We start from the raw sequence: 24,533 nt of genomic DNA on the forward strand, positions 1-24,533 counted from the left end.
CAGCACTTAAGCATTACCTTGGGCTTAAACTACAGATACATAATGATCTAAAATGCACAGCCGATGCCATTTTCAGTGTTTAGTGTGGAAATAACAGACATGCAAGCAATATTCTGCCCATTTTCTACATTGACATCGAGGTATTGTGGAACGCCAGTGTCCTACAACGTTAAAGATGACCAGACACTGCCCCCTGCTGCCACTCGTGCTCAGTGCGTCCCGCCTTTCCGGAAGCTCGTCCGTAATTTCCGTTCGCCGACGGAAATCTTGTTTACAGCGCAAAACATCCACAAAAACTTGTAAGTGAGTGTGTTTTCGTGAATGTGTTTGAATATCAGAGTAAACCAAGCATCAGTATAGCTATCAAATGTTAGTATCATGCATATCTTGAAGAATATCGACGCTGACTAACGTAGCCACAGGTTGAGTGTACCTGTAACTACAGCGCAGGGTGTTTGTGTTTTAGAGCTGTAGCTGCTTTAAACTACATATACACTATAGCCTACTACTACAAACTACACAACTACGTGTCTCTAGTATAAAATATCTAACACGGCTACTACAAATATTTCGGAAGCTTTTATTTCGAGCTTCGTCCAGCGTTGTCTGACACTTTAACGTAAAACACAGTGAATCGTGTTTTTTTTGTAATCCTCGTGGTCCAAACATCGCGTTACTTCACCCTCACTGAGCCCAACACACGTCTGATATCCATATACACACTATAATATACTATAAGATAATCGTGACGTGATGACTAAGAAGATCCCTAAAAACATAAACATACTTCACTTTCATTTTCATTACAGTCATTACAGAAGCGAGCCTGTAGTCCCACACAGATCAGATGGCAAAGCTGAGCAGTATGACAGCCCAGGAGATCAGTGAGCTGCTGGACCAGTACGGCATTAAACATGGACCTGTAGTCGGTAAGATCACTTAAGATCAGTGACTCACTTAAGATCAGTGGCTCCTGCTCAGGTCTGAGAGAGCTCAGCCGTACTGCTTTGAAAGGGTTGAATGTTCATCATTGGTTTAGTTATGGCTTTCACCCTCTGATAGACACTACAAGAGCCCTTTATGAGAAAAAACTGAGAGACGCAATGATCAACAAGAAAGCGAAACGTTCCTCAGAACGGACATATTACAGAGAAGAAGGTGAGATGTGTGAATTCAGGATTCATTGTGATGAATTTAACAGCACAAGTTTGGGTGTCACATATCAAAGACTTTTTACGTCTTCAGATGCTCATTCACTACTCATTTGTGATTACAGAGGAGGTGACCTACATTAACCACCGCAGACCAGTGAGTCGTCCGTTTTTCACACATATTGTCTTGGTGAAAGTGCCTTTGTCTTATTTAATGTGTACATTATATTTGTTTTTATCTAGTTGGGACACGAGGATTATGGAGACAGGTGAATTATTATTTTATTTTGCCTCATTCTTCATGTGTTAACCCTATGAAACTGAACATTGGTGCTGTTGCCTTTTAGGGAGAATCCCTTTTCGAGGTCCGAATACAGAAACCTTGACAGCCCTGATGAGTAAGTCTTAATCCCTAGTCTTCTTCTACACGCACCACTGACAGCACTCAGATAACTGATTGAATGAGAATCTACAGTGGCGTGTTGTGTCTGGTAGGCCTATCGTGTTCAGGACAGCTCCGTCCCGTAGTGGGGCACAGACACACCATGTGGCCCCGGCGTACGAGAGGCGCGAGACTCCTGCAGAACCTGCCTCCACACGCTACGTCCCCATCTGGCTGCAGATCCTGCTCTTCCTGTTTGTGGTTGCGCTCCTGGTATTTGTCTTCATCAACATGGAACCTGCAGACTCTGTCAAAGAACTGGCGTAGTGCTTCTCTTCTTCGCCAGGCAAACGCACAGCGGGGTTTTTCTTTTAACAGAAGAATGTTTTCAGCACGGGTCAAGTCCTGTTCAGTCTGGTGGAGTTTAATGTATGTAGAAGCAGCCTGCAGTCCAGTGACTGCCGTGACACGAAGCCCCTCACCCCACGTGCACGCTCTCTGTTTGACTCCGCTGTGATCAGAAACACTCATTTTTCTATGCAACCTGTTGAGGACATGAACTATTGTTTTATAAGTGTGGTTCTTTATGTCAGCCCAGTGTTCTGTAACACATGTATAGGAAGCACCTGCTGAGTTCATGCCAGCTTCTGTTCTCCACCGCACTAAAAACCAGCCTCTTCATCAGCAGGAGAACACGAGTTTTAAAAGCTCATTTGTTTTAAGGTCATGGGCATATGGGTTAGGCCAGGGGTGCTCAGAGCATCAGTTTGGAAAAGCAGTGCTTGTGATGTAGAGGAACTCATTGTGCGTGTGTGAGAACCTCATTTTGGTTTCCTGTTCTTCCTCCTCTATGAATGTCTGATGGGTGGGCAGGGCAGAGTTAAGGGGAAACAATATTAAAATGTCAGATATGAGTTTTACCACATCTCATCTCTTAAGTACTCAAAAGTTAAACTGGCACAAGGGGGCAGTATTTCATAAAAAACAAACCACACATTTACCAAGATATTGATTTTAATATAAAAAATAAAAAAGCAAAAAATAATCAACCCAAATCCCCCCAGTTACAAACACACACACACTCAAATTCCCCACCTACACACACCTTCAAATCACTCCCCTGCAAGCTTGGCAAATCTTGGACGGTCCCCAGTAGAACAGGTGTGTACAGTATTTTCTGTTGCTTTAGTGTTATTGCTGCAGTGACTCAAGCTCAGCGCTGAAGACCTGGCCCTTCTCCACCCAGTCTGGGGTTCACCCAACTCCCATCCACCCCAGGAGGTCCATCCACGACTGGGTAACCCGCATGGGTGTCACCACCAGGCCTGGAACCCTGGACTGCACTGGGTATGGAGACACATGGACTGTATTGTTGGAGTAGTTTCCAGAACACATTGCACATGAGTGATATGTTAGCATGTTGTCTCCAACGGTGTTATTTGTATATCTGGTATCGTTAATGTTATTTTCCGTATATGTTTAGTTAATGTTATCGTTCGTATATCTGGTATCGTTAAGGTTATCTTCCTCATCCCTTCCTGCAGATTTGATCTTTCTGAGTCTTTACTGAGCTGGACAACAGTGGTAGGATGTTTTTCGGGCTTAGTAATGTTAAGAAAACATACAGTGTTCAGCGGCACATGACATCATTCAACTAGGCCCCTCCCCCCCAAAGTCTTGACAAGGATGCATATCAGGCTGAGGTCAAAGCAAGTGTTACTGTACAGTTAGTGCCTCATACGCTGTATTGGTGACCCAGAGTACGTCCACAGTAGACATGCAGTCCTCACCGTGAGGGTAAGTCCACACAACCTCACAGGTTCAATAAAAACACTTCATAGATTTTTGCTCAATGTTGTGGTGGTTGGAGGTTTAAAACCTCCTGGGCTCCAGTGCTAGCAGTGCTGCTCATGTAAGTGTAAGGAGTGCTCCTGTAGGAACAGGGTCCTGGAGGGGGACCACAGCAAAGAGGAAGTTTCTTTAGCCCACTGAGCCTTCCATGACTGGCCTATCAATGGAGGCATTCAGGATTAAATCTCAGAACAATAAAAAAAGTATAAAAAAATAAATAAATTAATAACCCAACTGTGCTCTATACATACATGTCACAGTTTAGTGAGAGTAGCTACAGCACAGTCCTGGAAGAACAGCTCAGCCCCACTTGTGTGGACTACAGAAACATAAACATAAGAAAATTCAAGAAGCCCTTTATGTCCTGTTAGTAATTACCAGCATCAAGGTTTATAGTGTAGTCAGTCCTGATCAGTGTCATGACACCAAGGTGAATCTAGGGCGAAAAGAACAAAAACATGCCCACCAATGCAAGTTACAAAATAAAAGTCCCTGGTGTGAGGGCGTCCTCTTCAGTTAATGCTGGAGAATGCCGATAAAGGGTCCATGGGTGGAGAGAGCAGGTGATGTAGACGCTTCAGTTTGGTCGATCCTCACAGAAAATTCATCAACCCCTGACGACAAGTCCAGAAATGGAGCTTCAGGGTTGAACGCGGTGACAACAGCATTACGACAACGCAGCCGGTTGTCACTGCTTCAGTCGTCTGTGACAACAGCCATGTTGACATGCAGGGCCTTATAATATACACACAGTACATGCTACACATAACCAAATAAAGCCCACTGACCCCAAACATGCCTTTACTTACCGTGCTTCTTCCCATTACTTTATCGTCAAGGCAATGTACGTGTTGTCCACACCTGCACCAATGAACAATGCGTTCAGTCAGAAGGGCTTCAACAGTTAGATGCATAGACAAATTCAGAACGCTCCTGGAACACGAGTATTGGCTTCAGCTCGGTCTGCGTTTGGACTGCTAGGTGCTATTATGAAGCATACAGTGGGCGGGGCTGGGCTACTCACAGGTGTGAGTGAAGCATGCAGTGGGCGGGGCTGGGCTACTCACAGGTGCGAGTCTCGCGCTCCAGCTCGCGTGGCTTATTCGTCTTCCTACAGTACAATCTGGCCATCAGCAAGATGGCGCAGGTGGCGAGGACGAAGGTCAGACCCGACACCAGCAGACTGATGACCATGGGACTCAGCAGTGGCTCCGCCCCTGGGACACCAAGACAGCGCTGGTAACTCCGCCTCCACAGAACCCCGAGTCTAGCTGTACAACACACAATGTTCTAGAGCCCTGAGCTCATAGAGATTCTGGGTTATTAATCTCCGACACGGGAGCAAAACGATAGCGCTGCTTTTGAGAAAAGGGGCCTTTTCACACAGACTGGTGTGTCACAGCTGGGTTAACAGTACTGAGCTGTGCAGCAAATGGGTGAACCTGAGGAACATCTCAGCCTGACACCTGCTGCTAAACACCACACAAACACGCTTAGCAAACGGAGCTGCTGGGCCTCCTGTGTGTTGTTCGTATCCAGTGACCAAGTGAAACATTTATCGACAATGTGTGTGTGTGTGTGTGTGTGTGACTCCGCACCTCGCACAGAGATGGCCAGCACCTGGCTCTCCCGAGAGATGAAGGTGCGCCCTCCGAACTGCACCTTGTACAGGCAGCAGTAGTAGCCCTCGCTGGAGGCCTGGGCGCTGGCGAAGGGGAAGGTGCCCAGGGGCCCGCGGGCCGGCACAGAATGGCGCACCGTGCCACTGGGCCTGATGAGACGTAGCTGAAAGGATCCGCCGGGGTAGTGCGGCTGCGTGGAGCAGGTGACGTTAAAGCTCTGACCACGGCTCACCCAGCCCGGCTGCACCACGGGGGAGGCGTTGTACCAGATCTGAGGTGTGTGGATCTCCACTGGGGGGGGGACGACAGAGGAGGGCAAGGTGAGGATTACAACACACCAGCTAAGATTAAGCCTCAGACACAAGGAAACACTCCATTTCAAGCGCTGGGCTTATTAGTAATTCATCATCGTATTCTGTAACTAGTCTGAACTAGTCATTGGCTTCTAGGAATTATTCATTAACTCACCGATATAAATATGGAATACAAACAAATGCAAAAATGAGGAATGATAGTCTGGACCCACAAGAAGTTCCTTAGAGAGGATTGAAGTTTGATTAAATGTACTCTTTAAAAGGAGGAATCAGATTAAACCAGATTAAATATCCGCTTATAACCAGAGGAACTTCATACTGCGTGTGGCCGTTTTCAGTTCACAGTCTTTAATCAGCGCACGTGTCCATGCTGGAGTGGTGGACAAATCAAGAACTCACGGCTTCATCAAACGCAATGGCACTGTGGTCAGTAGATAAACCTTTAGGTCCTTTGAAATGGACTAAATGCGGTAGTGAAGTCTCCGAGGTCCTAGTGTTCAGTCCATGTTCCTGACGCGCTGGGCGTCCACCTTGTATTTGCCCACTTAGATGTGATTAACAGCAACCTAACAGCAAACTAAATGTTCAGTAAACATGTCAACACTGTACTGGGTTTGAATTAAAGGGCTGAGTATCAGATGTAGGTCTTTTAATGGCGCATTTCCACACGGGCCTGCTTGGTGCGGTACGGTTCGATTTGCGACGATTTGAGAGTGTTTCCATTAGTACCAGGTACAAGTTTGCCGATACCTTCAGGTACTTTTTTCGTACCTACTCGCTCGAGGTTCTAACCGTTCCAAAGCGGAAAACTTCTGTGACGTGGAAGAACAGCATGACACTGATTGGCCAGGGAGTGTCGTCACAGGAGAGCAACTCCTCCGTGGTGTTGTGGTCGCATACAAATGATGTCACGACACTACAACCCGCGCGCCAACAGCGACTCCACCCACATTGTGATGGTCCACCATTGTAATGGAAACACAACGCGACCGTACCACTCCGTTGCGAATCGATCCGTATCGAACCGTACCGCACCAAGCAGGCCCGTGTGGAAAAGCGCCATAACACTCAAGTGCCTGAAACGTTTGGAGGTGAATTCAATTAAGGCTGTTAATCACAAAGCAAACCAGCGCAGAACAAGTCAAGAGCAGACCCTCCTCCATGTCTGTGTGATTTCTGCCATGACCACTGATCCCACAGCCACAGGCTTATCAGGGTCCAAGACTCCTGTAAACTTCCTCTGGGATCCTGCAATTTCCATCAGGATCAATAAAGTATTATCTTAAATTAGCTTTGAGACATTGCCTGTTGTGAAGAGCTCTATAAATAGATCTGAAGTGGGATGCTAAGACGTGCTGTGTGAATTTATTTTTTATTTTAACTTTATTTTACCAGGAAATATCCCATTGAGATTGAAAATCTCTTTTTCAAGGGAGACCTGGCCAAAAGGGCAGCAAACAAATAACAGTTGCATTTTACACACAAGACAAAACTATTCAAATTCCTTACGAAAAACAAGTACGTCATGGAATCGGCCTCAAAAACTCTCAGAATGGATTTAAAAGTATTCAAAGAAATTAACTCAGTTAATTTCCAATCTTTCTGTAACAAGTTCCATGTATGAGGTGCAGAGAAGACAATATGGCCCCATGGACATTAGGGCTGAACGATTTTGGAAAATAATCGAATTGCAATTTTTTATCTATAAATTGCGATTTAAAATCGTGATTTTTTTTCCATTGTTCCACTTACTAAATTTAAACTAAATTTAAGTATTATTATTATATCGTGACCGATCGATCGCCTGTGGTTGGCGCCAGAGCGAACTACTAACTTTTTAGTCTAAGACGCTCAATGCGTGAGTTGGCAACCCTGCAGGTATAGCAACTTGGCTAAAATATGTGCGTGAGGGCATTTGGTAGCGCATATCCAGTGTGTTTAACAAAGCCATGAAGCCGGGATTGTTCACTACATTAACGGACATCATGTCTTTCACTATGAACTCCGTTACTGCCCGAGTTATTTCAGCGTGCCGCTTCCAATTACATCCATAGGGAGTTACACTTTCAAAAGGTTAGGTCAGTGAACCCTGTCTGCTGGACCGCGGTCAAGCTATCCGCGCTTTCGCGATTCATCCGCGCTTTAAATCTTATTGCGCCTATATGCGTGATTTTACGGTATTTCGCTGCTCACCGCATACTAAAGCTGTATAAGCGCAGAGAAACACTTTTGCGTATTTGAAGATGCAGCACTGGTCGTTGGCATTTTAGCCTTACAAATATCATACGAGGCTTTGTGGTGTTTTTTTATGCTGAAGAAGGTTTGTAGTGTTACCTCGCGTCGTAGCGACAGTAGCAAGGCACGTTTTACACAGTACCTGACGATGAGCAGCATCTTTTTAAAAGCCAAAGTAATTTCACACAACTGATGTGCTGCCCCTCTTTGGTATTAGACTTTCAGTTGTGTCAGCTTCTGTCGAGCCTGAAGCCATTGTGCAACAAGTTAAAGTGCGCTGTGTTAACTTCACTTCTCCACCTCCCTGCCTCCTGCTCGGGTTTGCTCCATTCGTCCTCGGCTCGCTCCCAAGTCACGTGACCAGTTTAAATCGCAGCCTGTGCGATTAGACAATCGCGTTTTTAAAAATTGCGAAATTATCGCAAATGCAATTAATCGTTCAGTCCTAATGGACATCACAACAGGGATCAGTGTGTGTTTCCTCACTTACACACGCTGATGTTGATGATGTTGCTGGACGGGGAGTTTCCTGGGTTTCCCTGGATACGGAACAGGCAGCTGTAGCTGCCTTGATGCGATGTCTCCAGTTCAGAGAGGGTGAGCTCCACTCGGGTTTGCCGGGGCTCCGCCCTCTGGGTCACCAGGGGCGTGTCCACACCACTCTTGTACAAGTGGACGTCGATGGGGTGTCGCCAGTAGGGGGCGGCACAGGTGAAGAGCACAGCTTCACCAGTTGAGTATGCGGAGAACGGCGACTGCATGGACAAGGTGGGTACAGGTAGCTTACCTGCCCAGGAGAAACAACGTCAGTGTGGATTACCCATCATGCCTTTCTACAGCTCAGAAGGTGAATTCAATCATCAAAACAGCTTTGTTGTGTCTCCTGAGATTTCAGACTCAGTAGTTAATATCCGGTGGCATTAAATCAATGGTTCTTAATCCCGATTCTGCAGTATCTCTGCACTGCAGGGTCTGGATTACTAGGGTTAAGCCGACTCCCCGTCACCCGATCCAACAAGCAGTGAATTAGTTTAGACCACGCATATAAAAGCACTATTTGATAAAGTAATATTCTTTCTTTAATGCAACAGATGTTTGCTTCTAGCCTGCTACATTACGTGCACTGTTCATAAAGGAGGTTCGTTTCAACCCTGGAACTGCAGAGACGCTGAAGAACCGGGACGAGCGTCTCACCTGTGCACTCGACCCCCGCGTCCTCGTTGTGCGAGCACACGCCGTCGTTGAGTGCGCGTTCACATAGGTCAATGGTGAACTCGTCCCCGGAGCACTGCACGTTCCTCCACCACACCTCACCGCTGGCGCCACCCAGCCGCGCCCCGCTGCGCGTGGCGAAGGCGAAGCCGCAGTCGAGCTCGCGACAAACGACCGCCGCGTCACGCAGGTCCCAGCCGCGCGAGCACACCGTGCCCCACTCGAGCCCCCGAGACACTTCCACGCGCCCCGCGCACCCAGAGCCCTGCGCGCCCCCCAGCCTCACGTGCACTTCATCTGCAACCACAAAAACTCTTCAGTTTCAACAGTATTTTTCTCTGTATGATATTTAGTCATGACAAAATTTAACACGTTTGATCTAAACCGATGAGACTCACCAAACCCTTGAACATCCCGAAGAACCACATCGCAACCTGTCAATAGAGGAAAGACCCACGTTTCTTCTACGTAAAACTGCTATAAGCGTTCATTTAATTTTATAAACTGCGTTTCTAGTTTATTTAAAAACTCCTCGCACTTAATTTAAAGAGTTAATTCTTAGTGAGGTTGCACAACGACGGAAAATAAATGGATGTTACTCACCTAGCATTATTATGACTAGGAGGACCCTCGACATGGTGGATCCATGTATAAACACCTGCAGGACCGCCGAGCTACCGACCCGTGGACGGGACTGTCCGGTACTGTCCGGGGAGAAACACAGACCTGAAATGCAGCTGGCGGGGACGCGCAAGCGCCGAACCTGAGCTCACGTTTGTGCTAACGATGGCTAAGCATTTGCCCATTAGCTTGACCAGCTTTTGTCGCAAGTAGACAAATAAAGGCACAAATCACCGTCCCCATCACATAATAGTAATTAAATACAGATTCAGGGTGTCAGTTAACGGCAGAAATGTGTCAACGTCTACAAATCTCAGTCCTGATCAGTTAAACTCCACAACTACAGCTGGTTAGCGGTACATTAAGGAGCGATATCATCCGCGACCCGCCGAGTCTTGCCCGGTCTGCGTGTGTGTGGTTGCGCGTTATCCGTGTTAGTTTCTCGTGTTCAAAAGCGAGAGAGTTGTGAGCTCGTTAGCTGCAGCTGCGCTAGTTACCAGTCCTGTGGCGGCCCGCCGGGCCTTTACGTCCGCGCCGATCAACACTGCGCGGTATTCACGCATACTGGAATAAACACCGCGCGGTTTTTACGCATACTGGAATAAACACTGCGTCGTATTTACGCATACTGGATCTTATTGCAGTAGAATACGTTATATGACAATCTTTCTAGACGTAGACCTTATTTGGTATCGGATAACAACGCAGAATATGCGCCACACCTGTAATACTAAATAGGTAAATTAGACCCAGACGTACTGGTCCAATTATATTGGACTGGAGTTATTGGAATAATAACGATTATCAGGATAATAATAACACAACATAATAACACCCAAGTAAAAAAATGTTCAGTAGAATATTTTTACGAAGAGATGATATATCTTTTAATTTCTTCAGTCTGTTTTACAAAAAACGTATCTAAGTAGTTTTAAATTGCTTCATCACATTTAATAAAGGGGAACCACATACCTAAACATTTGTAACGGTGATGTTGTGCGAGCGCTTTAAGGTTGTTAAAAATAAATACATTCTTGAAAACTACCGAATAACGTCTACTTCAGCCACTTTTTTTCTGTTCAGAGATCCAAACTACTAAAATAGTTTGTAGAAACTGATGCAAATTAATACAACTTTCAGGCACAAGATGGCGCTACGGAGTCTTGGGGTTTCAGGGGTTTTGCGCTGTAGCCATCGGGTATACACACGTGGCAATATTGTGTATGCATATTATAAAACAACTTTTCATTTCGTAGGTTCTCTCGCAGCAGTTTGTGGGAGTTGAGCGCCCCCTACAGGAACTAAGAGGATCATTTATTAACAGCCCATGTTGTGATGAGCTACCGTTTGGCTCTTGTTGGATCAGGGTAGGTCCGTACAGGTCGTGGAGAGTTCATTCAGGTATTTCTGAACCGTTCCCTTCCAAAGTGGCAATGAATACCGAATCGTTCTGATTTTTAAGTATTGACTGATTGATCGATTCTCTGGTGTGCAGCGACCTCTTTTCTAACCACGGTGTCATTCTTATACTGCCAGACTGCCCTGGTACCAAACAAACCAACTTCCAGGATCACGTTACACACAATCAAATATGACTTCAAGATCTCGCCATTCGCAACCTGTACACATGAAGCTTTAGGAGGTTCAGGATGGCGTGTTCTCGCTGCTGGATGAGCTGCAGTTCTGTAATAACAGGACAGTCTTCAGGCCACCATGTACCCTGTCCCCATAAAGCGCTGTGAAGACAGGCCTGCTCACCTGCCACCTGTCCTCGGCTCCACGTGGACACGCTTCCGCGTCTGCGATCACGTGATCTCACACCTGTCCCTGTTCGGTTCTGCAGAAATGTCAGTTAGCCCCAGTATGAACCAGGAGACGTCAATAAGACACGACCAGTATAAATAATTGATATTTACCTATGCTATAATGTAAAATGCATTTTTACATTATTTGACTTTCGTAATGAATCGGTATAACGTCTAACTTATATGGCAAGTGATAATAAACCTACAGCAAGTGATGATAATATTTCAATCACCGTCTAATGGAGAAAACACGTTATCAGCCCGTTTACTCCCAGTTCTCTCATGTCTGTGGTCGGGTGACGGTAGGCCGTTATTTCCCGGTATAAATAGGCACATTACATATATCGTTACCGACGGAACCAAAACTAACTAAAAAAAGACACGCCACTAACTGAACATGGGCTAATACGCGGACCTTATCGGAACACTGATTCGGTACAGCACAGCTTCCCGGTTTCGGAACATTTCTCGCGAGCTGTTCCGCCCAAACCGTCCCGCGGAAGCGCTCGTGCGCTCCGAACAACAGGTGGATGTGCGCGAGGCCGACGCGGAGCAGGGCGCAGCCGCCAGTGCCCTCCGACCCTCACGAACCACGGAACCACGGACCACCTGGGAGACGCAGTTCCACTAACGCGCACAAGAAATCGATCATTTTGGTCGCCGAACGGAAAACTTTACAAGTGACGCATTACCGAGAGGCCGGTACTGTTGGACACGTAAACGCTTCTCCGCCGTGTAAAGTCCGCTTTAATCTTCACACCAGTACGTTCTACCGCCTGTTAATAGTTTTCAGGAGTTATAATGCCTGTAAGTAACGGGTCGATGATGGACCTGCACGCGGATTATGTGAAAATAAAGGCACATTTCGGAGGGTAAGTGAACATAATCTACCGGAGAGACCGACCCGGTTAATGTTAGTTCACGGGCTGCTGCCCGGATACCTCGCAGTGGGGCATCAACTACTGCCCCGTTAGTGAGGTACTAACGTGTGGGCATGCCTAAACTACAGATCAGCCGTCACATACTAAACAAGAGTTCTCGATTTTTTTTTATCGAATTGCTCAAACAACTATGTGTACATGCAGAAGTGTCTGAAAAATTGCTCGGGATTAGAGGCACAGTAGGGAAAAGTCACAGTAGGGAAAAGTCATGTCCCTTCATTTATTACAGCCCTCCTCAGTTCAGTGGACTAAAACTAATGTCCTGTGAGTGGTTCCTCAGCCCTGACACCAGGTCTACGAGGAATGTTAAAATTTTTTTATCATTAATACTGTCATTAAAATTTGTAAAAGCGGTACATATGCCTGCTGTGGGACATATTCTGGTCGTTTAAGCCACACTCGGAGACTGAACATCTGATCAACTGTACGGTTCCTGTAAAGTTTGCTGGAGTTATTCCTCAGAGGCTCGGCCACACTGCAGAACATTATGGAGAACTTAAGTTCCCTAACTGAAACTCAGTTTGTTACACACATTAACATACAAACATTTCCTGTTTTTAACCTTTTGTTTAGCTTTTAACCTTTCTGTCATTAAGTTTATGTTAAAGTTTAAAATATGTGTTTAATGAAGTCAAATTAATTTTCTAAATAGTTATCATCCCTGGTCATATGAAAGTTTGTGACTAGGTATTGGGAACTTGTATATAGATCAAGGTCTGATTGAACTCATTGGTTTTCAGGTTTAATCAGTTTATTAGGGCAGTGACATGACTCACACATGCTCAGAAATGTCCTCTGACATCATCCTGACTTTGGTCAACATCACAACAGAAACAGACTATGAAGCATCTACCAACATCAGTCTTGATGACCTTCTGATGTGGTGTAGAGCACTAGATCAGCGGGGTAGATGATTGCCCTCATTATGAACGGAGCACATTCATTCTTCTGTGTGACCGGGCTCACCTGAATCAGCGAATGAGCTTCATTATGTGATTTGCTGAATCACATGTGTGTGGACAAGGCCACCAGGAATATTGTGCAGATCAGCGGTTCTTGTTTGGGCCCTGTGGGAACCCAATGTCTCTCCTCCAACACACCTATTCCAACTCTAGATACTTTCAGCAGTCATGGTCCTGTGGTAGGGAACTGGTCTTGTGACCGGAGGGTTGTGGGTTCGATTCCCAGACCTGAGGCCATGACTGAGGTGCCCTTCAGCAAGGCACCTAACACCAACTGCTCCCCGGGCACCAGGCTAGGGCTGCCCACCGCTCTGGGCACGTGTGATCCACAGCCCCCTAGTAATCACTAGTGTGTGTGTGTTCTAACTGCACAGATGGGTAAAAAGCGGAGGACAAATTTCTATTGTGGTGAAAAATCACAATTGATAAATATGGTACATTTACATATATATATATATTTTACATTTTACTTGTTACTGAGCTATCAGAATGCATAGTGTCAGAGATGATCGCATCTCCACAAAACGGCTACTTCATAACCAGCACTGAGAAACCCTGCTCCCAACCCTGCCCTGCTCTGAACCCTGCGCTGAACTGCTGTTGACACACCCCTGAGTAGAGGTTTATCTCTGAGGCTTCTTTCTTCATCCCTTGTACTTTCATACCTGGTTGAAACACATCAGCATATTGCTGATCCTGTCCTGAAAGGACACATCTCTGTCCTGAGAGGACACAATCTCTGCTCTGGTGAGGCCCTCAGGAGTTTGACAGATGTAGGGAGCTGATGTAAGTTCAGCTCCATTTAAGAGCACAATCCAGCAGTTGTGTCTGGAATGCAGACCCACCCGTGCAGACCCACCCAGGCAGACCTCTCTAAAACACTGTAGTAGGCTAAGCTCAAGTCTGTTACTGATTTAATTTGTACAGTGTTTTTGTAGTAAATGTCACATAGCAGCTTGACATGAGTTAGGATACAGACTCCCAGTGAGACACAGGACAGGAGGAGCTCCCAAGGAGGCTGAGAGAAGGAGCCCCTGCACGGAGTGTGAGGGCCACCCGCGGGGAACATTCATCCATCAGCTTCCTGGGCTCCAGCCGTGGGCTCCAGCCCTGGGCCCCGAATAATTGATCCACAGACTGGTTGTTGTTGTTTTTTTATTGTAAACATCTGTTGTGATTCTGAATGAGTCTTATTGAACAGACACCAGTCAGTCTGAGTCAGGCAGTCAGGTAGGCCGTGATCATGCTCTCTGGGTTTCTGAGTTCTATTTTCCTGTCTCAGAGGGCAAATGTAAACATCAAAGGCCAATTTTTTCATCAATTTAGTGACGGTGAATGTCAGTTCAGCAAGTTCCTCTCCTGCTCAGGGGAGTGGGTTGCATTTTGTGTACAAAATGTTTGGGGAAATGATAGAATGTTAATTTTGTCGTGGTTGGAGGGACTGAAAGTGTGAAAATGTTCAGGTTAGGATGAGGGTGGTGAGGGTGAGGGTTAGGGTGAGGGTGGTTAGGGTGAGGGAGAGGGTTAGGGTGAGGGTGGTTAGGGTGAGGGAGGTGAGGGTTAGGGTGAGGGAGAGGGTTAGGGTGAGGGTGGTGAGGGTTAGGGTGAGGGAGAGGGTTAGGGTGAGGGAGGTGAGGGTTAGGGTGAGGGTGAGGGTGGTTAGGGTGAGGGAGAGGGTTAGGGTGAGGGTGGTTAGGGTGAGGGAGGTGAGGGTTAGGGTGAGGGAGAGGGTTAGGGTGAGGGAGGTGAGGGTTAGGGTGAGGGAGAGGGTTAGGGTGAGGGTGGTTAGGGTGAGGGAGAGGGTGGTTAGGGTGTTAGGGTTAGGGTGGTCAAATTATACACATTACCCTCAGAGTCACAACCTTACCATCTCAAAGCAGATAGGCTTCACAGTTTTAGTAAATAAGTTTCCTGCTTTGCCACCATCTCTAGAAAGTGTCCACAGTATAATCCAGTCAGTAAAATTAAAATAGTCAAAAATCCAGGGCTCATCTCATTTGAATTGCACATGAATTGCACGTTATTACTGATTGCTTTGAATCTTTTAACATAACTGATGAGCGATTTGTATCTGTGGGTGAAGTGGTTTTCACTACACGTGCCTTTAAAGGTTCACCTGTGCTGATGCTCTGAGCACATACACAGTAACTTCCAGTTTTTTGCACATCTCTGCTGTACGGAGGGAAGTGGGTGCTGGGAACGACCGTGGGTGCCTCCTCCGTGCGTACGTGTGTCAGACAGGCGTATGTAGTCCAGCTGGGGAAGTTCAAATGGCTGTTGTCAACTTCACCCTTACAGACGCACACCGCAGCTCAGCTAATGAACCTCAGAAGCGCAAGGTGTGAGCGAAGAATAAAACTTGCTCTGGCTCTTAGTCAGCTTTGGCCTGAGCTCTTGGAAAGCGGAGGAGATTCCCGTTTCTATAAATAATGCCGGCGGAGCGTTGGCTAGGAAGTATTACCCGCTTGGCTCGCAGACGCCCTAAGCTAGTCAGTTGCCTAGCAACCAGTCATGAGCTTCAATAATAGTTCTCTTTTTCATGGAGAATCGGCAGCTGTCCTGGTGTCTCGGGCTCTCAAACAGAAACACGTTATTACTCTGAGAGGAAGGATTACACTGTTGGTCACACAGTTTACACAAATACTTCAACTCAAGGGGGAATTTTACCTCAAGATGGTGGGCATGTTCACAAACACACTGACTTTTAGAAATGTGGCTTATTTGCTCAGTAAGAGTGTTTGAATTAGCGCGATCAGTTTGGTTAGTCATCCTTTCTCTGCCCATGTACCAAGCTCTTGTTTGGGCTGTGTCGGTCATCGCTGGTGGTGAGTCCTGTGATGGTCTATTGTGCTTTTATGGAAAGGCCTTTGTCCTGCGTCTGGAGCTCAGAGTCCACGATGCTTCTGTTCCTCGTTCGTGTGGTAATCCAAACGTTTTAGCACGTGTAGTATAAATGGAAGGTTGTTAGAATGAGGGAGGATGCAGAGTTTGAACTGGAGGCCTTATCATACGCTACTGTGGGTTATAGGCTTACTGTATTTCAGTTTACATCAGTCCTTGGATATATACACATACATGTATGTGAGGGATATATACACGTATGTGAGGGATATATACACATATGTGAAGGATATATACACACGCATGTCCTCATATGTCCAAAGTGCAGATTCCTCAGAGTGGGTGTGGTTGTTTCATAATGATTAAGCTGATCTTACACCACAGTCTTCATCTCGTGGAGATTTTCTCATCCACATTTACATACAGTGGCATGTGAACTCAGGCTGGAAATATGTGGGAACCTGCTGGTATGAGACTGCTGTCAGTTTGCTGTGCTGGGAGAGATCATGCAGCCTGTCATGGTGTGTGTGTGTGTGTGTGTGTGCGAGTGTGTAGGTGAGTGTGTAGGTGAGTGTCAGTGTGTGTGTGTGCACGCGCGCAAGTGCAATATTAATTTCGCCCAGTTGAACTTTATTCCCTACAGTGATTAAACCTGATTGGCTCGAGAAACACGTAGAGCGTCCTGTGATGTCTGTGAATGTGGGTGTGTTCTTGTCACAGTATGTGTGCATTGAGTAGGTGTGAACGAAACCTGTGCATAGACAATATCACATACAGGTGTGACGAGTTGTTCATATACGCAGCGTTTTATCTGAAACTAAGCGGAGATTCCAGCACTGTTGTAACTCAATCTTTTAAATGTTAATGGGGCAGCTTCATTAGCATGTGGGATAACTGGATTATTTAAGGTCTCCTTGAGCTGGACCCAGAATAGTGTTGTTCAGTTCAACAGTCCCTTGTAAACATCATTTAAAATCTTACATCACCCTCAGAACTAATGGTCTCCTTGGAAACACATCCTGTATTAGAGTTCTGCATGCACTGACCACTGGAGATGCTGACATCAGAGTGAACATCTTCATAGTCCTGATCGTTATCATGGCCATCGTGATGTTTGGTTTGCAAATTTAGATGGTGAAACCTTGAATGAAAACTGGATTATAAATATCATCATATGTAAACATCATTGTAGTTGACAACAGCAACAACAATAATGTTCTTGTATATGAAATATTATGGTGTGACTAATGTCATTGAGATGTCACTTTGTGTCATTCCTGTTCTGAAACAGAGCAGCTTAATCCACACTTTCTTATTACTCTGGCCACACCTTGAAAATGTCAGTGTGTGTGCAGTGTGGTGGGCGTGTGCAGTGTGGGTCAGGACTGGGGGTGTGCAGTGTGGTGGGCGTGTGCAGTCTGGGTCAGGACTGGGCGTGTGCAGTGTGGTGGGTTTGTGCAGTTTGGGTCAGGACTGGGCGTGTGCAGTGTGGTGGGCATGTGCAGTTTGGGTCAGGACTGGGCGTGTGCTGGGTGGTGGGCATGTGCAGTGTGGTGGGTGTGTGCAGTATGGGTCAGTACTGGGCGTGTACAGTGTGGTGGGCGTGTGCAGTGTGGGTCAGGACTGGGCGTGTGCAGTGTGGTGGGCGTGTGCAGTGTGGTGGGCATGTGATGGGTGGGTCAGGACTGGGCGTGTGCAGTATGGTGGTGGGCGTGTGCAGTGTGGTGGGCGTGTGATGGGTGGGTCAGGACTGGCCGTGTGCAGTATGGTGGTGGGCGTGTGCAGTGTGGTGGGCATGTGCAGTGTGGTGGGCGTGTGCAGTGTGTGTCAGGACTGGGCGTGTGCAGTGTGGTGGGCGTGTGCAGTGTGGTGGGCGTGTGCTGGGTGGGTCAGGACTGGGCGTGTGCAGTATGATGGGGGGCGTGTGCAGTGTGGTGGGCGTGTGCAGTGTGAGTCAGGACTGGGCGTGTGCAGTGTGGTGAGCGTGTGCAGTGTGGTGAGCGTGTGCAGTGTGGTGGGCGTGTGCAGTGTGGTGGGCGTGTGCAGTGTGGTGGGCATGTGCTGGGTGGGTAAGGACTGGGCGTGTGCAGTGTGGTGGGCATGTGCTGGGTGGGTCAGGATTGGGCGTGTGCAGTGTGGTGGGCATGTGCTGGGTGGGTCAGGACTGGGCGTGTGCAGTGTGGTGGTGGGCGTGTGCAGTGTGGTGGGCGTGTGCTGGGTGGGTCAGGACTGGGCGTGTGCAGTATGGTGGGGACGTGTGCAGTGTGGTGGGCGTGTGCAGTGTGGTAGGTGTGTGCAGTGTGGTGGGGGGTGTGCTGGGTGGGTCAGGACTGGGAGCTTCTCTTCCAGAATGTGGAAGTCATACCACAACAGTGCTGTCGCTGGAAATCAGCGATGGTCACTAAATGGTCACAGTGATGGTCATGGCACAATGACTGAGCCTGTGAACCTCAAAGGCAAGCTGAACCAGAAGTGGTTCACCACTACACATACTGAGAGGTCAGAGGTCTGAAAGGTCAACCGAGGTCAATCCAAGCTCAGCTGTAATCCACAGATCCATAGAGGTTTGGGTTCCCATTCTGGGGTGTGTGTGCTCCATCCTGGGGGGTGTGTGCTCCATCCTGGGCCGTTTCTCATACCTTTTGGAACGGTTTTGACAGAACTCCGCTGCACAACATTTGCACAACATCCTGCAGTTGTTCTGCAGATGGATTCTAGTGTCACTCAGTCTGGATCTGTTTGTGTGACTGGCTCCTCTGGGAAATGTTTACAATAGAATGTAGCCTGAACCAGTACTGATGCGGAGTGAGGTGGAGTGAGGTGGTGAGAGGGGTGAGAGGGTGTTCTTCTTTTGGAATGTGTTGGTGAATGTGACCTTTAGAGAGACTCCACCCGCTGATGCTCAACTGCCACACTGACACACACACACACACACACACACACACACACACACACACACACACATCCACATGCAAACATGTGCTCACACACCCACACACAAACATAACCACATGCAAACATGCACGAACACACACACACACACACACACACACACACACACACACACACACACACACACACACACACACTGCGTACCGGCTATGAAGATGCTGTATACTTGCCCTGAAGAGGCTGTATGTTGCAGATGCTGATTATTCTGTGAAGAGAGATATCACCATTCACACGTCTGAGAACATTTAATCACACATTTTAAATAATAATACATCTGAATGGCAACAATTCTATTTCAGCAGGATAAACACCTTAAATGTTAACACACAATTATTCTGATTAGACATTGTTCTGAAATTTTGCAGTGTGCACATTTTTTGACCACAACAGTGTAATTTAGTTACAGTGTAATTTAGTATAGGTTTAATTTAGTAATAGTGTAATTTAGTATCGGTGTAATTTAGCAACAGTCTAATTTAGTATCAGTGTAATTTAGTATCAGTCTAATTTAGTAATAGTCTAATTTAGTAACATTAATTTAGTTCAGATAAAGCTGCACTTGCTTTAATAAGCTTCTCTCTTGCTTTTCGAACATATGCAGGGTGCTTAAATGCTGTATTTTATAGCTGACACAGTAACTCCCTATAGTCTCCTACAGTCCCCTATAGTCTCATACAGTCTCCCATGCTTAGTCCCCTATAGTCTCCTACAGTCTCCCACATTTACAGTTCCCTATAGTCTCCTACAGTCTCCCACACTTACAGTTCCCTATAGTCTCCTACAGTCTCCCACACTTACAGTCCCCTATAGTCTCCCACATTCATACAGTCCCCTATAGTCTCCTACAGTCTTCCACAGTCTCCTACTATGTCCTTACCTAGCAACTGCAGTGTCCTCTGCAACACTCTGATACAGCAGAGGACTTTACAGCTCCCACAGAACTACACCTCCCACAGAACTACAGTTCCCACAGAATTTTACACACCCACATGCACACACAAATACATTTATTTACACTTGTGCTTTCCCAGTGTCCTAACTGTATGCTATGAATTAAAATACTATGTGCGTGTCTGTGTGAACACTAACCGTCCTGTGTGCGTATGCGTGGTGCGTATGCGGTGTGCGTATGCTTGTGTATGCGTGTCTGTGTGTATGTGTGTGTGTGTGTGTGTGTGTGTGTGTGTGTGTGTGTGTGTGTGTGTGTGTGTGTGTGTGTGTGTGTGTGTGTGCAGGGACATGCTGATCTCTGACCTGGACTCGGGCCTCTCGTTTTCTGAGCTGTGTGAGGAGGTTGAGGGGGATGTGTGTAACGTCCGTAAGGAGCAGCCTATCACACTGAAGTGGATCGATGATGAAGGGTACATATGACATATCGCACATCTACACACCCACCTGTCTCACATCTACACACCCACCTGTCTCACATCTACACACCCACCTGGGTTCACATCTACACAGCCACCTGTCTCACATCTACACACCCACCTGTCTCACTGCTACACAGCCCTAAAGGACAGATCCCAGCAGGCACTCAAATGAGTCCATATTCAGAAGCTGCTCATTATACGTGTCTTCACCATGTGGGATCTTACACTATGTTTGTGCTGGATCAGTGGAGTCAGTGGCATTGTGTGTGTAATAATACTCACAAACAAACCAGTACTGACCCAGACAGCCAATCAGCTGAGCGGGCTGGGATAGTGAGGTTGTTGTGTTCAGAGGTGGAAAGAGTACTGAAAAATTGTAATTGAGGTAGAAGTATCATTACTTTGCCTAAAATCTACTCGGAGTAAAAGTAAAATTACCCATCTCAAAATTTACTCGAGTAAAAGTACAAAATTACTTCATTTAAAATTTAATTTGAGTAAAAAGTTACTTAGTTACGTTCAGTTATTTAATGCATGGATGAATCATGAACCAAATTCAGCACAAGTTGTTTTAATAGATTTCAAAGCGTATTTAAGTGCACATCCACACTGTAAAAAATTTCAAGTCTCACCAACTAAAAAAATCTTAGTGACCCGTTGCACCCTAATTGTTTTAGTTGGTCTCTAATTTAAGCTCTGCAAATTGCAAATTTTAAGTTCTGCTGACAACTACAGAATTCAGTCTAATTAAAGAAAATAAGTTGAGCTAACAAAAATGTTATATATTAACCAAATACACCTAGTGAGTCCAACAAAATGTTTTATGTTGTTCCAGCCACAATTGTTTAGTTCAGGTAATTATTCATTAGTATCCAAGTTGCCTGAACTATACATTTTATGGCTTTATGAAGTAAATTCAAAATATACAGAATATAATTAAGTAATTGTGCATTTTATTTGCATGTCAAAAAGTAAACATAAAATATTACCAAACAGGCATATGAGAGCTGCTTTATAAATGTAATAAAAATTGAAACGTCGTCGAGCCAGGGAGTACAAGAATGAGCCATGACACCAACGTTAGCTCAATGCCATTTATTAGCAATACGCTAATGGCAAAAACACACTGGTTCTAAGGGAGGGGGGACACTAACACGCATACAACACACATCCAGGGAAACGGGGGGAACTGACCGGCGGAGCTGTACGTAGTTGGGAAAAAGTACTTAATTAGAAATCGATTGGGCTTCAGCAAATGCTTAATTACTACGCAGATCTAGCTAGCTAGGTAGCTAACGTTAGTCCGCATGCTAACAGTTTGCCGACGTGAGGTAGTTAAATTCCAAACGGATAGTTAACGCGTGACGGTTAATTAACCGTTAATCGGTAGCTTGTCCTTGCCAACCAGTATTAACACTAACATTACTAAACTCATAGCAAAGTTAAAAACACTGAAAAACAACTTGTTGGCTTAGCTTTAGTTTTGATAACTATACGTTTGGAAAATATGTTGAAATACGACCTAGTTCAAAATTCAAACTCAACAAACACCACCAAGTTAGCTGTGTTAGCTTAGTAAAGATCCACACTTAACTTCACTCAGTGAACGTTTGAAGTCCTCTAGATGAATGGTGAAATGCTGGGTTCCTCATTTTAGTTTTGGTGCTGAAGGCGCAAGAAAATCTTCTCTCGAGCATGCGCATTAGCTTCACCACTACCACTATTGCTCGCCCAATCACAGTTTTTTTACTTTGGACTTGACATGTTGACTGAGAACCACAATGCTCATTCACTGAACACAAAATATTAAGTTGAATGGTAAAAAAGCAGCAGCTGATGGCACAACTCGTTTTTTGTTTTTGGAGTAACTATTTTTATGTTTCATGCTTTGCCCACATAAATTTTTATATTCACAGAACATAAGCAAACAAAGATTTTTTTCAGTGCACACTTGCAAAAAGATCAGCTGGGCTCAGGAACATACTTCCTCACAGCACAAGGACAGTCACAACCTGTACGATCAAGTGCAAACAATTTTCAGTCCTATTGTCCAACGGACAACACTATGATAAGAATAAAAAAAACAAAATGCACACAAAATTAAGTGCCCACAAGATGCCACAAATCAAACTAAAATGCAACAGCATTCCACTACTCACAATAAAATGCCCACAGGATCCCACAGAACCTGATAGATAGAAGATTTAAAGATAGAACAATCTCATCCTTTTGGAAAAAAAGTGCACCAGATTACGACCTGATTATGAGACAATGGAAAGTGCTGCGCGCAAGGCAAGGCCACTCAATTGGCCTTCAGGTTCTGGGACTCAGAAGTTTAAATTTCTGCCTGCATTTAATTTTTCCACCATCAATATTTTTTTACTCAGTAATGTGAGTGCGTTCAATGTAGTGAAGTAAAACTACTTGGGTCAAAATGTACTCAAGTAAAAGTAAAAATGACATATTTCAAAAACTACTCAGAAATTACAAATTACTCATAAAAGTATTCAATTGCAGTAATGTGAGTAAACCCCTCACACCCCTGGTTGTGTTTGTCTTGCAGGTGATCCGTGTACCATTTCGTCCCAGATGGAGATGGATGAAGCATTTCGCATCTACAGTCGGAGCAAATCATCTGGACTCCTTCTTCATGGTGGCTACAGTTCCACTTCTGTGGGGTTGCTTCCTTCCTGATTATTCTGATTATTACATACTCTCTCTCTCCTCTCTCTCTCTCTCTCTCTCTCTCTCCTCCTCTCTCTCTCTCTCTTCTCTCTCTCTCTCCTCTCTCCTCTCTCTCTCTCTCTCTCTCTCCTCCTCTCTCTCTCTCTCTCTCTCTCTCTCTCTCTCTCTCTCTCTCTCATCTCTCTCCTCTCTCTCTCCTCTCTCTCTCTCTCTTCCCAGTATTCCCGAGTATCCCAGAGAAGCCAGGAATGCCATGTCCAGGAGAGGACAGTAAGGGTTGTGTTATGCTGTCTGCTGTCTCCTGACTGTGTGTTGCTGTGGTTGGTTGTAGCTGCCTGTGGTTGTCTATGGTTGGCTGTGGTTTGTTCTGACTGGCTGTGGCTGGTTGCGTCTGTCAGTGGATGGTTGTGGTTATCTGTGAATAGCTGTATTTGTCTGTGGCTGTTCTTCTGGCTGCCTGTGGCTGTGTGTGGTGGCTGTGCTGTGTGCTCTCTCCATCACTATCATAATGTGTCCCCGTTCTGTTATTTGCTGTTTTTGTCCTTGTCTGTGTCTGTGGCTGTGTGGAAGCTCATCCTGTCTGTCTGCCTGACTGATGTTGATTAACTGGCTTGGCTCAGAAGCACAGCGCTCTCTTCAGCCAGAGTTTTCTTATGTAATAGGAGAGTGAGGCAGCATTAGGGCAGTGAGGCAGTGTTAGGGCAGTGACCAGTGAGGATGTTCACTTGGGGTTAAAGATTAGGTCCAAAATGCCTTAATGCTTGCACAGGTTGGGAGAATATATTCTGGGATTGCATTCTGGGATTGATCTGTATTCATATTTAAGAAGTTCTGAACTTTGAATCTCTCCCATATATTAGCAGAACACTGATGTTTGTGCTCTTAAAGCAGTGAGGTACTGAAGACTATTGTTTATTTATCTGTTTGTTTTATTGATGTCGCTGTGGATAAATCCAGGTTTCTCTCTCTCTCTCTCTCTTTTCTCTCTCTCTCTCTTCCTCTCTCTCTCTCCATCTTAATGTAATTGCTTGATGTGTGTGTGTGCGCATGTGTGTGCGTGTGTGTGTGTGTGTGTGTGTTTGTGTGCGTATGTGTGAGCATATGTGTGCCTGTGTGTGTGTGTGTGTGTGCGCATGTGTGTGTGTGTGAGCGTGTGTGTGTGAGCGTGTGTGTGTGTGTTTGTTTGTGTGTGTGTGAGCATATGTTTGTATGTGTGTGTGTGTGTGTGTGTGTGTGAGCATATGTTTGTATGTGTGTGAGCATGTGTGTGTGTGTGTGTGTATGCGCGCTGCAGCTGTGTTCTGTACAGAGTTGCTGAGTCAGTGTGTGTCCTGTTCGCTGCTCCTAAAGGTGTCATGAATTTACAGTCCCGCCTAAGGCACGTTCACACCACGCAGGACTCATCCGCAGTGTGTGTGTCTGCAGTGTCCGTGTGTGTCCGTGTGGGGGGTGTGTGTGTCCGTGTGGGGGAGTGTGTGTCCGTGTGGGTGTGTGTGTGAGTGTGGGGAGTGTGTGTCCGTATGGGTGTGTGTGTGAGTGATGTCTGTATCACGCTCTGTGTCGGAGTCTGCTGCACTGTCTTTGAGGAG

General features: G+C 46.0%; 3 protein-coding genes across 7 annotated transcripts in view; 2 read left to right on the forward strand and 1 right to left on the reverse strand.

Annotated features, from left to right (window-relative positions):
- The first annotated feature begins 148 nt into the window (after positions 1-148).
- On the forward strand, positions 149-3,395 carry LOC143513240 (uncharacterized). The gene is made up of 7 exons (XM_077004405.1): positions 149-299; positions 810-929; positions 1,063-1,158; positions 1,277-1,308; positions 1,395-1,420; positions 1,499-1,549; positions 1,647-3,395. Exons 2-7 carry the CDS (start codon positions 848-850, stop codon positions 1,858-1,860), a joined length of 501 nt encoding a protein of 166 aa, XP_076860520.1. The 5' UTR covers positions 149-299; positions 810-847; the 3' UTR covers positions 1,861-3,395.
- Positions 3,396-3,539: 144 nt separating this feature from the next.
- On the reverse strand, positions 3,540-11,589 carry LOC143513239 (uncharacterized). 3 transcript variants are annotated; one of them, XM_077004404.1, is made up of 10 exons: positions 11,427-11,589; positions 11,147-11,225; positions 9,371-9,471; positions 9,166-9,201; positions 8,750-9,064; positions 8,046-8,342; positions 4,983-5,297; positions 4,452-4,601; positions 4,194-4,245; positions 3,540-4,088 (listed from the first exon to the last, which is right to left on the reverse strand). In XM_077004404.1, the coding sequence occupies exons 3-9, from the start codon at positions 9,402-9,404 to the stop codon at positions 4,208-4,210; spliced, it is 1,185 nt and encodes a 394-aa protein (XP_076860519.1). In that variant the 5' UTR covers positions 9,405-9,471; positions 11,147-11,225; positions 11,427-11,589; the 3' UTR covers positions 3,540-4,088; positions 4,194-4,207. The 3 variants fall into 3 exon arrangements, with proteins under 3 accessions (XP_076860519.1, XP_076860517.1, XP_076860516.1); XM_077004402.1 differs by lacking the exons at positions 11,147-11,225; positions 11,427-11,589 and having other exon boundaries at positions 3,540-3,998; positions 9,371-9,911; XM_077004401.1 differs by lacking the exons at positions 11,147-11,225; positions 11,427-11,589 and having other exon boundaries at positions 9,371-9,911.
- A 175-nt stretch (positions 11,590-11,764) lies between these two features.
- prkcz (protein kinase C, zeta) overlaps positions 11,765-24,533 on the forward strand; it is a 108,892-nt gene continuing 96,123 nt past the window's right edge. For 2 of the 3 annotated variants that reach the window (XM_077004396.1, XM_077004400.1), the window contains exons 1-4: positions 11,770-12,065; positions 20,125-20,247; positions 22,821-22,912; positions 23,164-23,214. In XM_077004396.1, the coding sequence (XP_076860511.1) occupies positions 11,995-12,065; positions 20,125-20,247; positions 22,821-22,912; positions 23,164-23,214 (337 nt within the window). In that variant the 5' untranslated portion in view covers positions 11,770-11,994. Of the gene's footprint in view, positions 12,066-20,124; positions 20,248-22,820; positions 22,913-23,163; positions 23,215-24,533 lie in introns of all 3 variants that reach the window. The other variant, XR_013130617.1, reaches the window with a different exon arrangement.

This window comes from Brachyhypopomus gauderio, chromosome 4 (genome assembly GCF_052324685.1).
Source record: "Brachyhypopomus gauderio isolate BG-103 chromosome 4, BGAUD_0.2, whole genome shotgun sequence".
Classification (NCBI taxonomy): Eukaryota; Metazoa; Chordata; class Actinopteri; order Gymnotiformes; family Hypopomidae; genus Brachyhypopomus; species Brachyhypopomus gauderio.

Excerpts from the sequence above, each read along its gene's own strand:
- LOC143513240 (XM_077004405.1), top strand. The coding sequence starts at position 848 with ATGGCAAAGCTGAGCAGTATGACAGCCCAGGAGATCAGTGAGCTGCTG. Across the intron at positions 930-1,062 it reads TAAACATGGACCTGTAGTCG|ACACTACAAGAGCCCTTTAT; the intron begins GTAAGATCACTT and ends ACCCTCTGATAG. Across the intron at positions 1,550-1,646 it reads AACCTTGACAGCCCTGATGA|GCCTATCGTGTTCAGGACAG; the intron begins GTAAGTCTTAAT and ends TGTGTCTGGTAG.
- LOC143513239 (XM_077004404.1), bottom strand. The coding sequence starts at position 9,404 with ATGTCGAGGGTCCTCCTAGTCATAATAATGCTAG. Across the intron at positions 5,298-8,045 it reads CATCATCAACATCAGCGTGT|TGGAGATCCACACACCTCAG; the intron begins GTAAGTGAGGAA and ends TCCCCCCCCCAG. Across the intron at positions 4,246-4,451 it reads GGAGCGCGAGACTCGCACCT|GTGTGGACAACACGTACATT; the intron begins GTGAGTAGCCCA and ends TCATTGGTGCAG.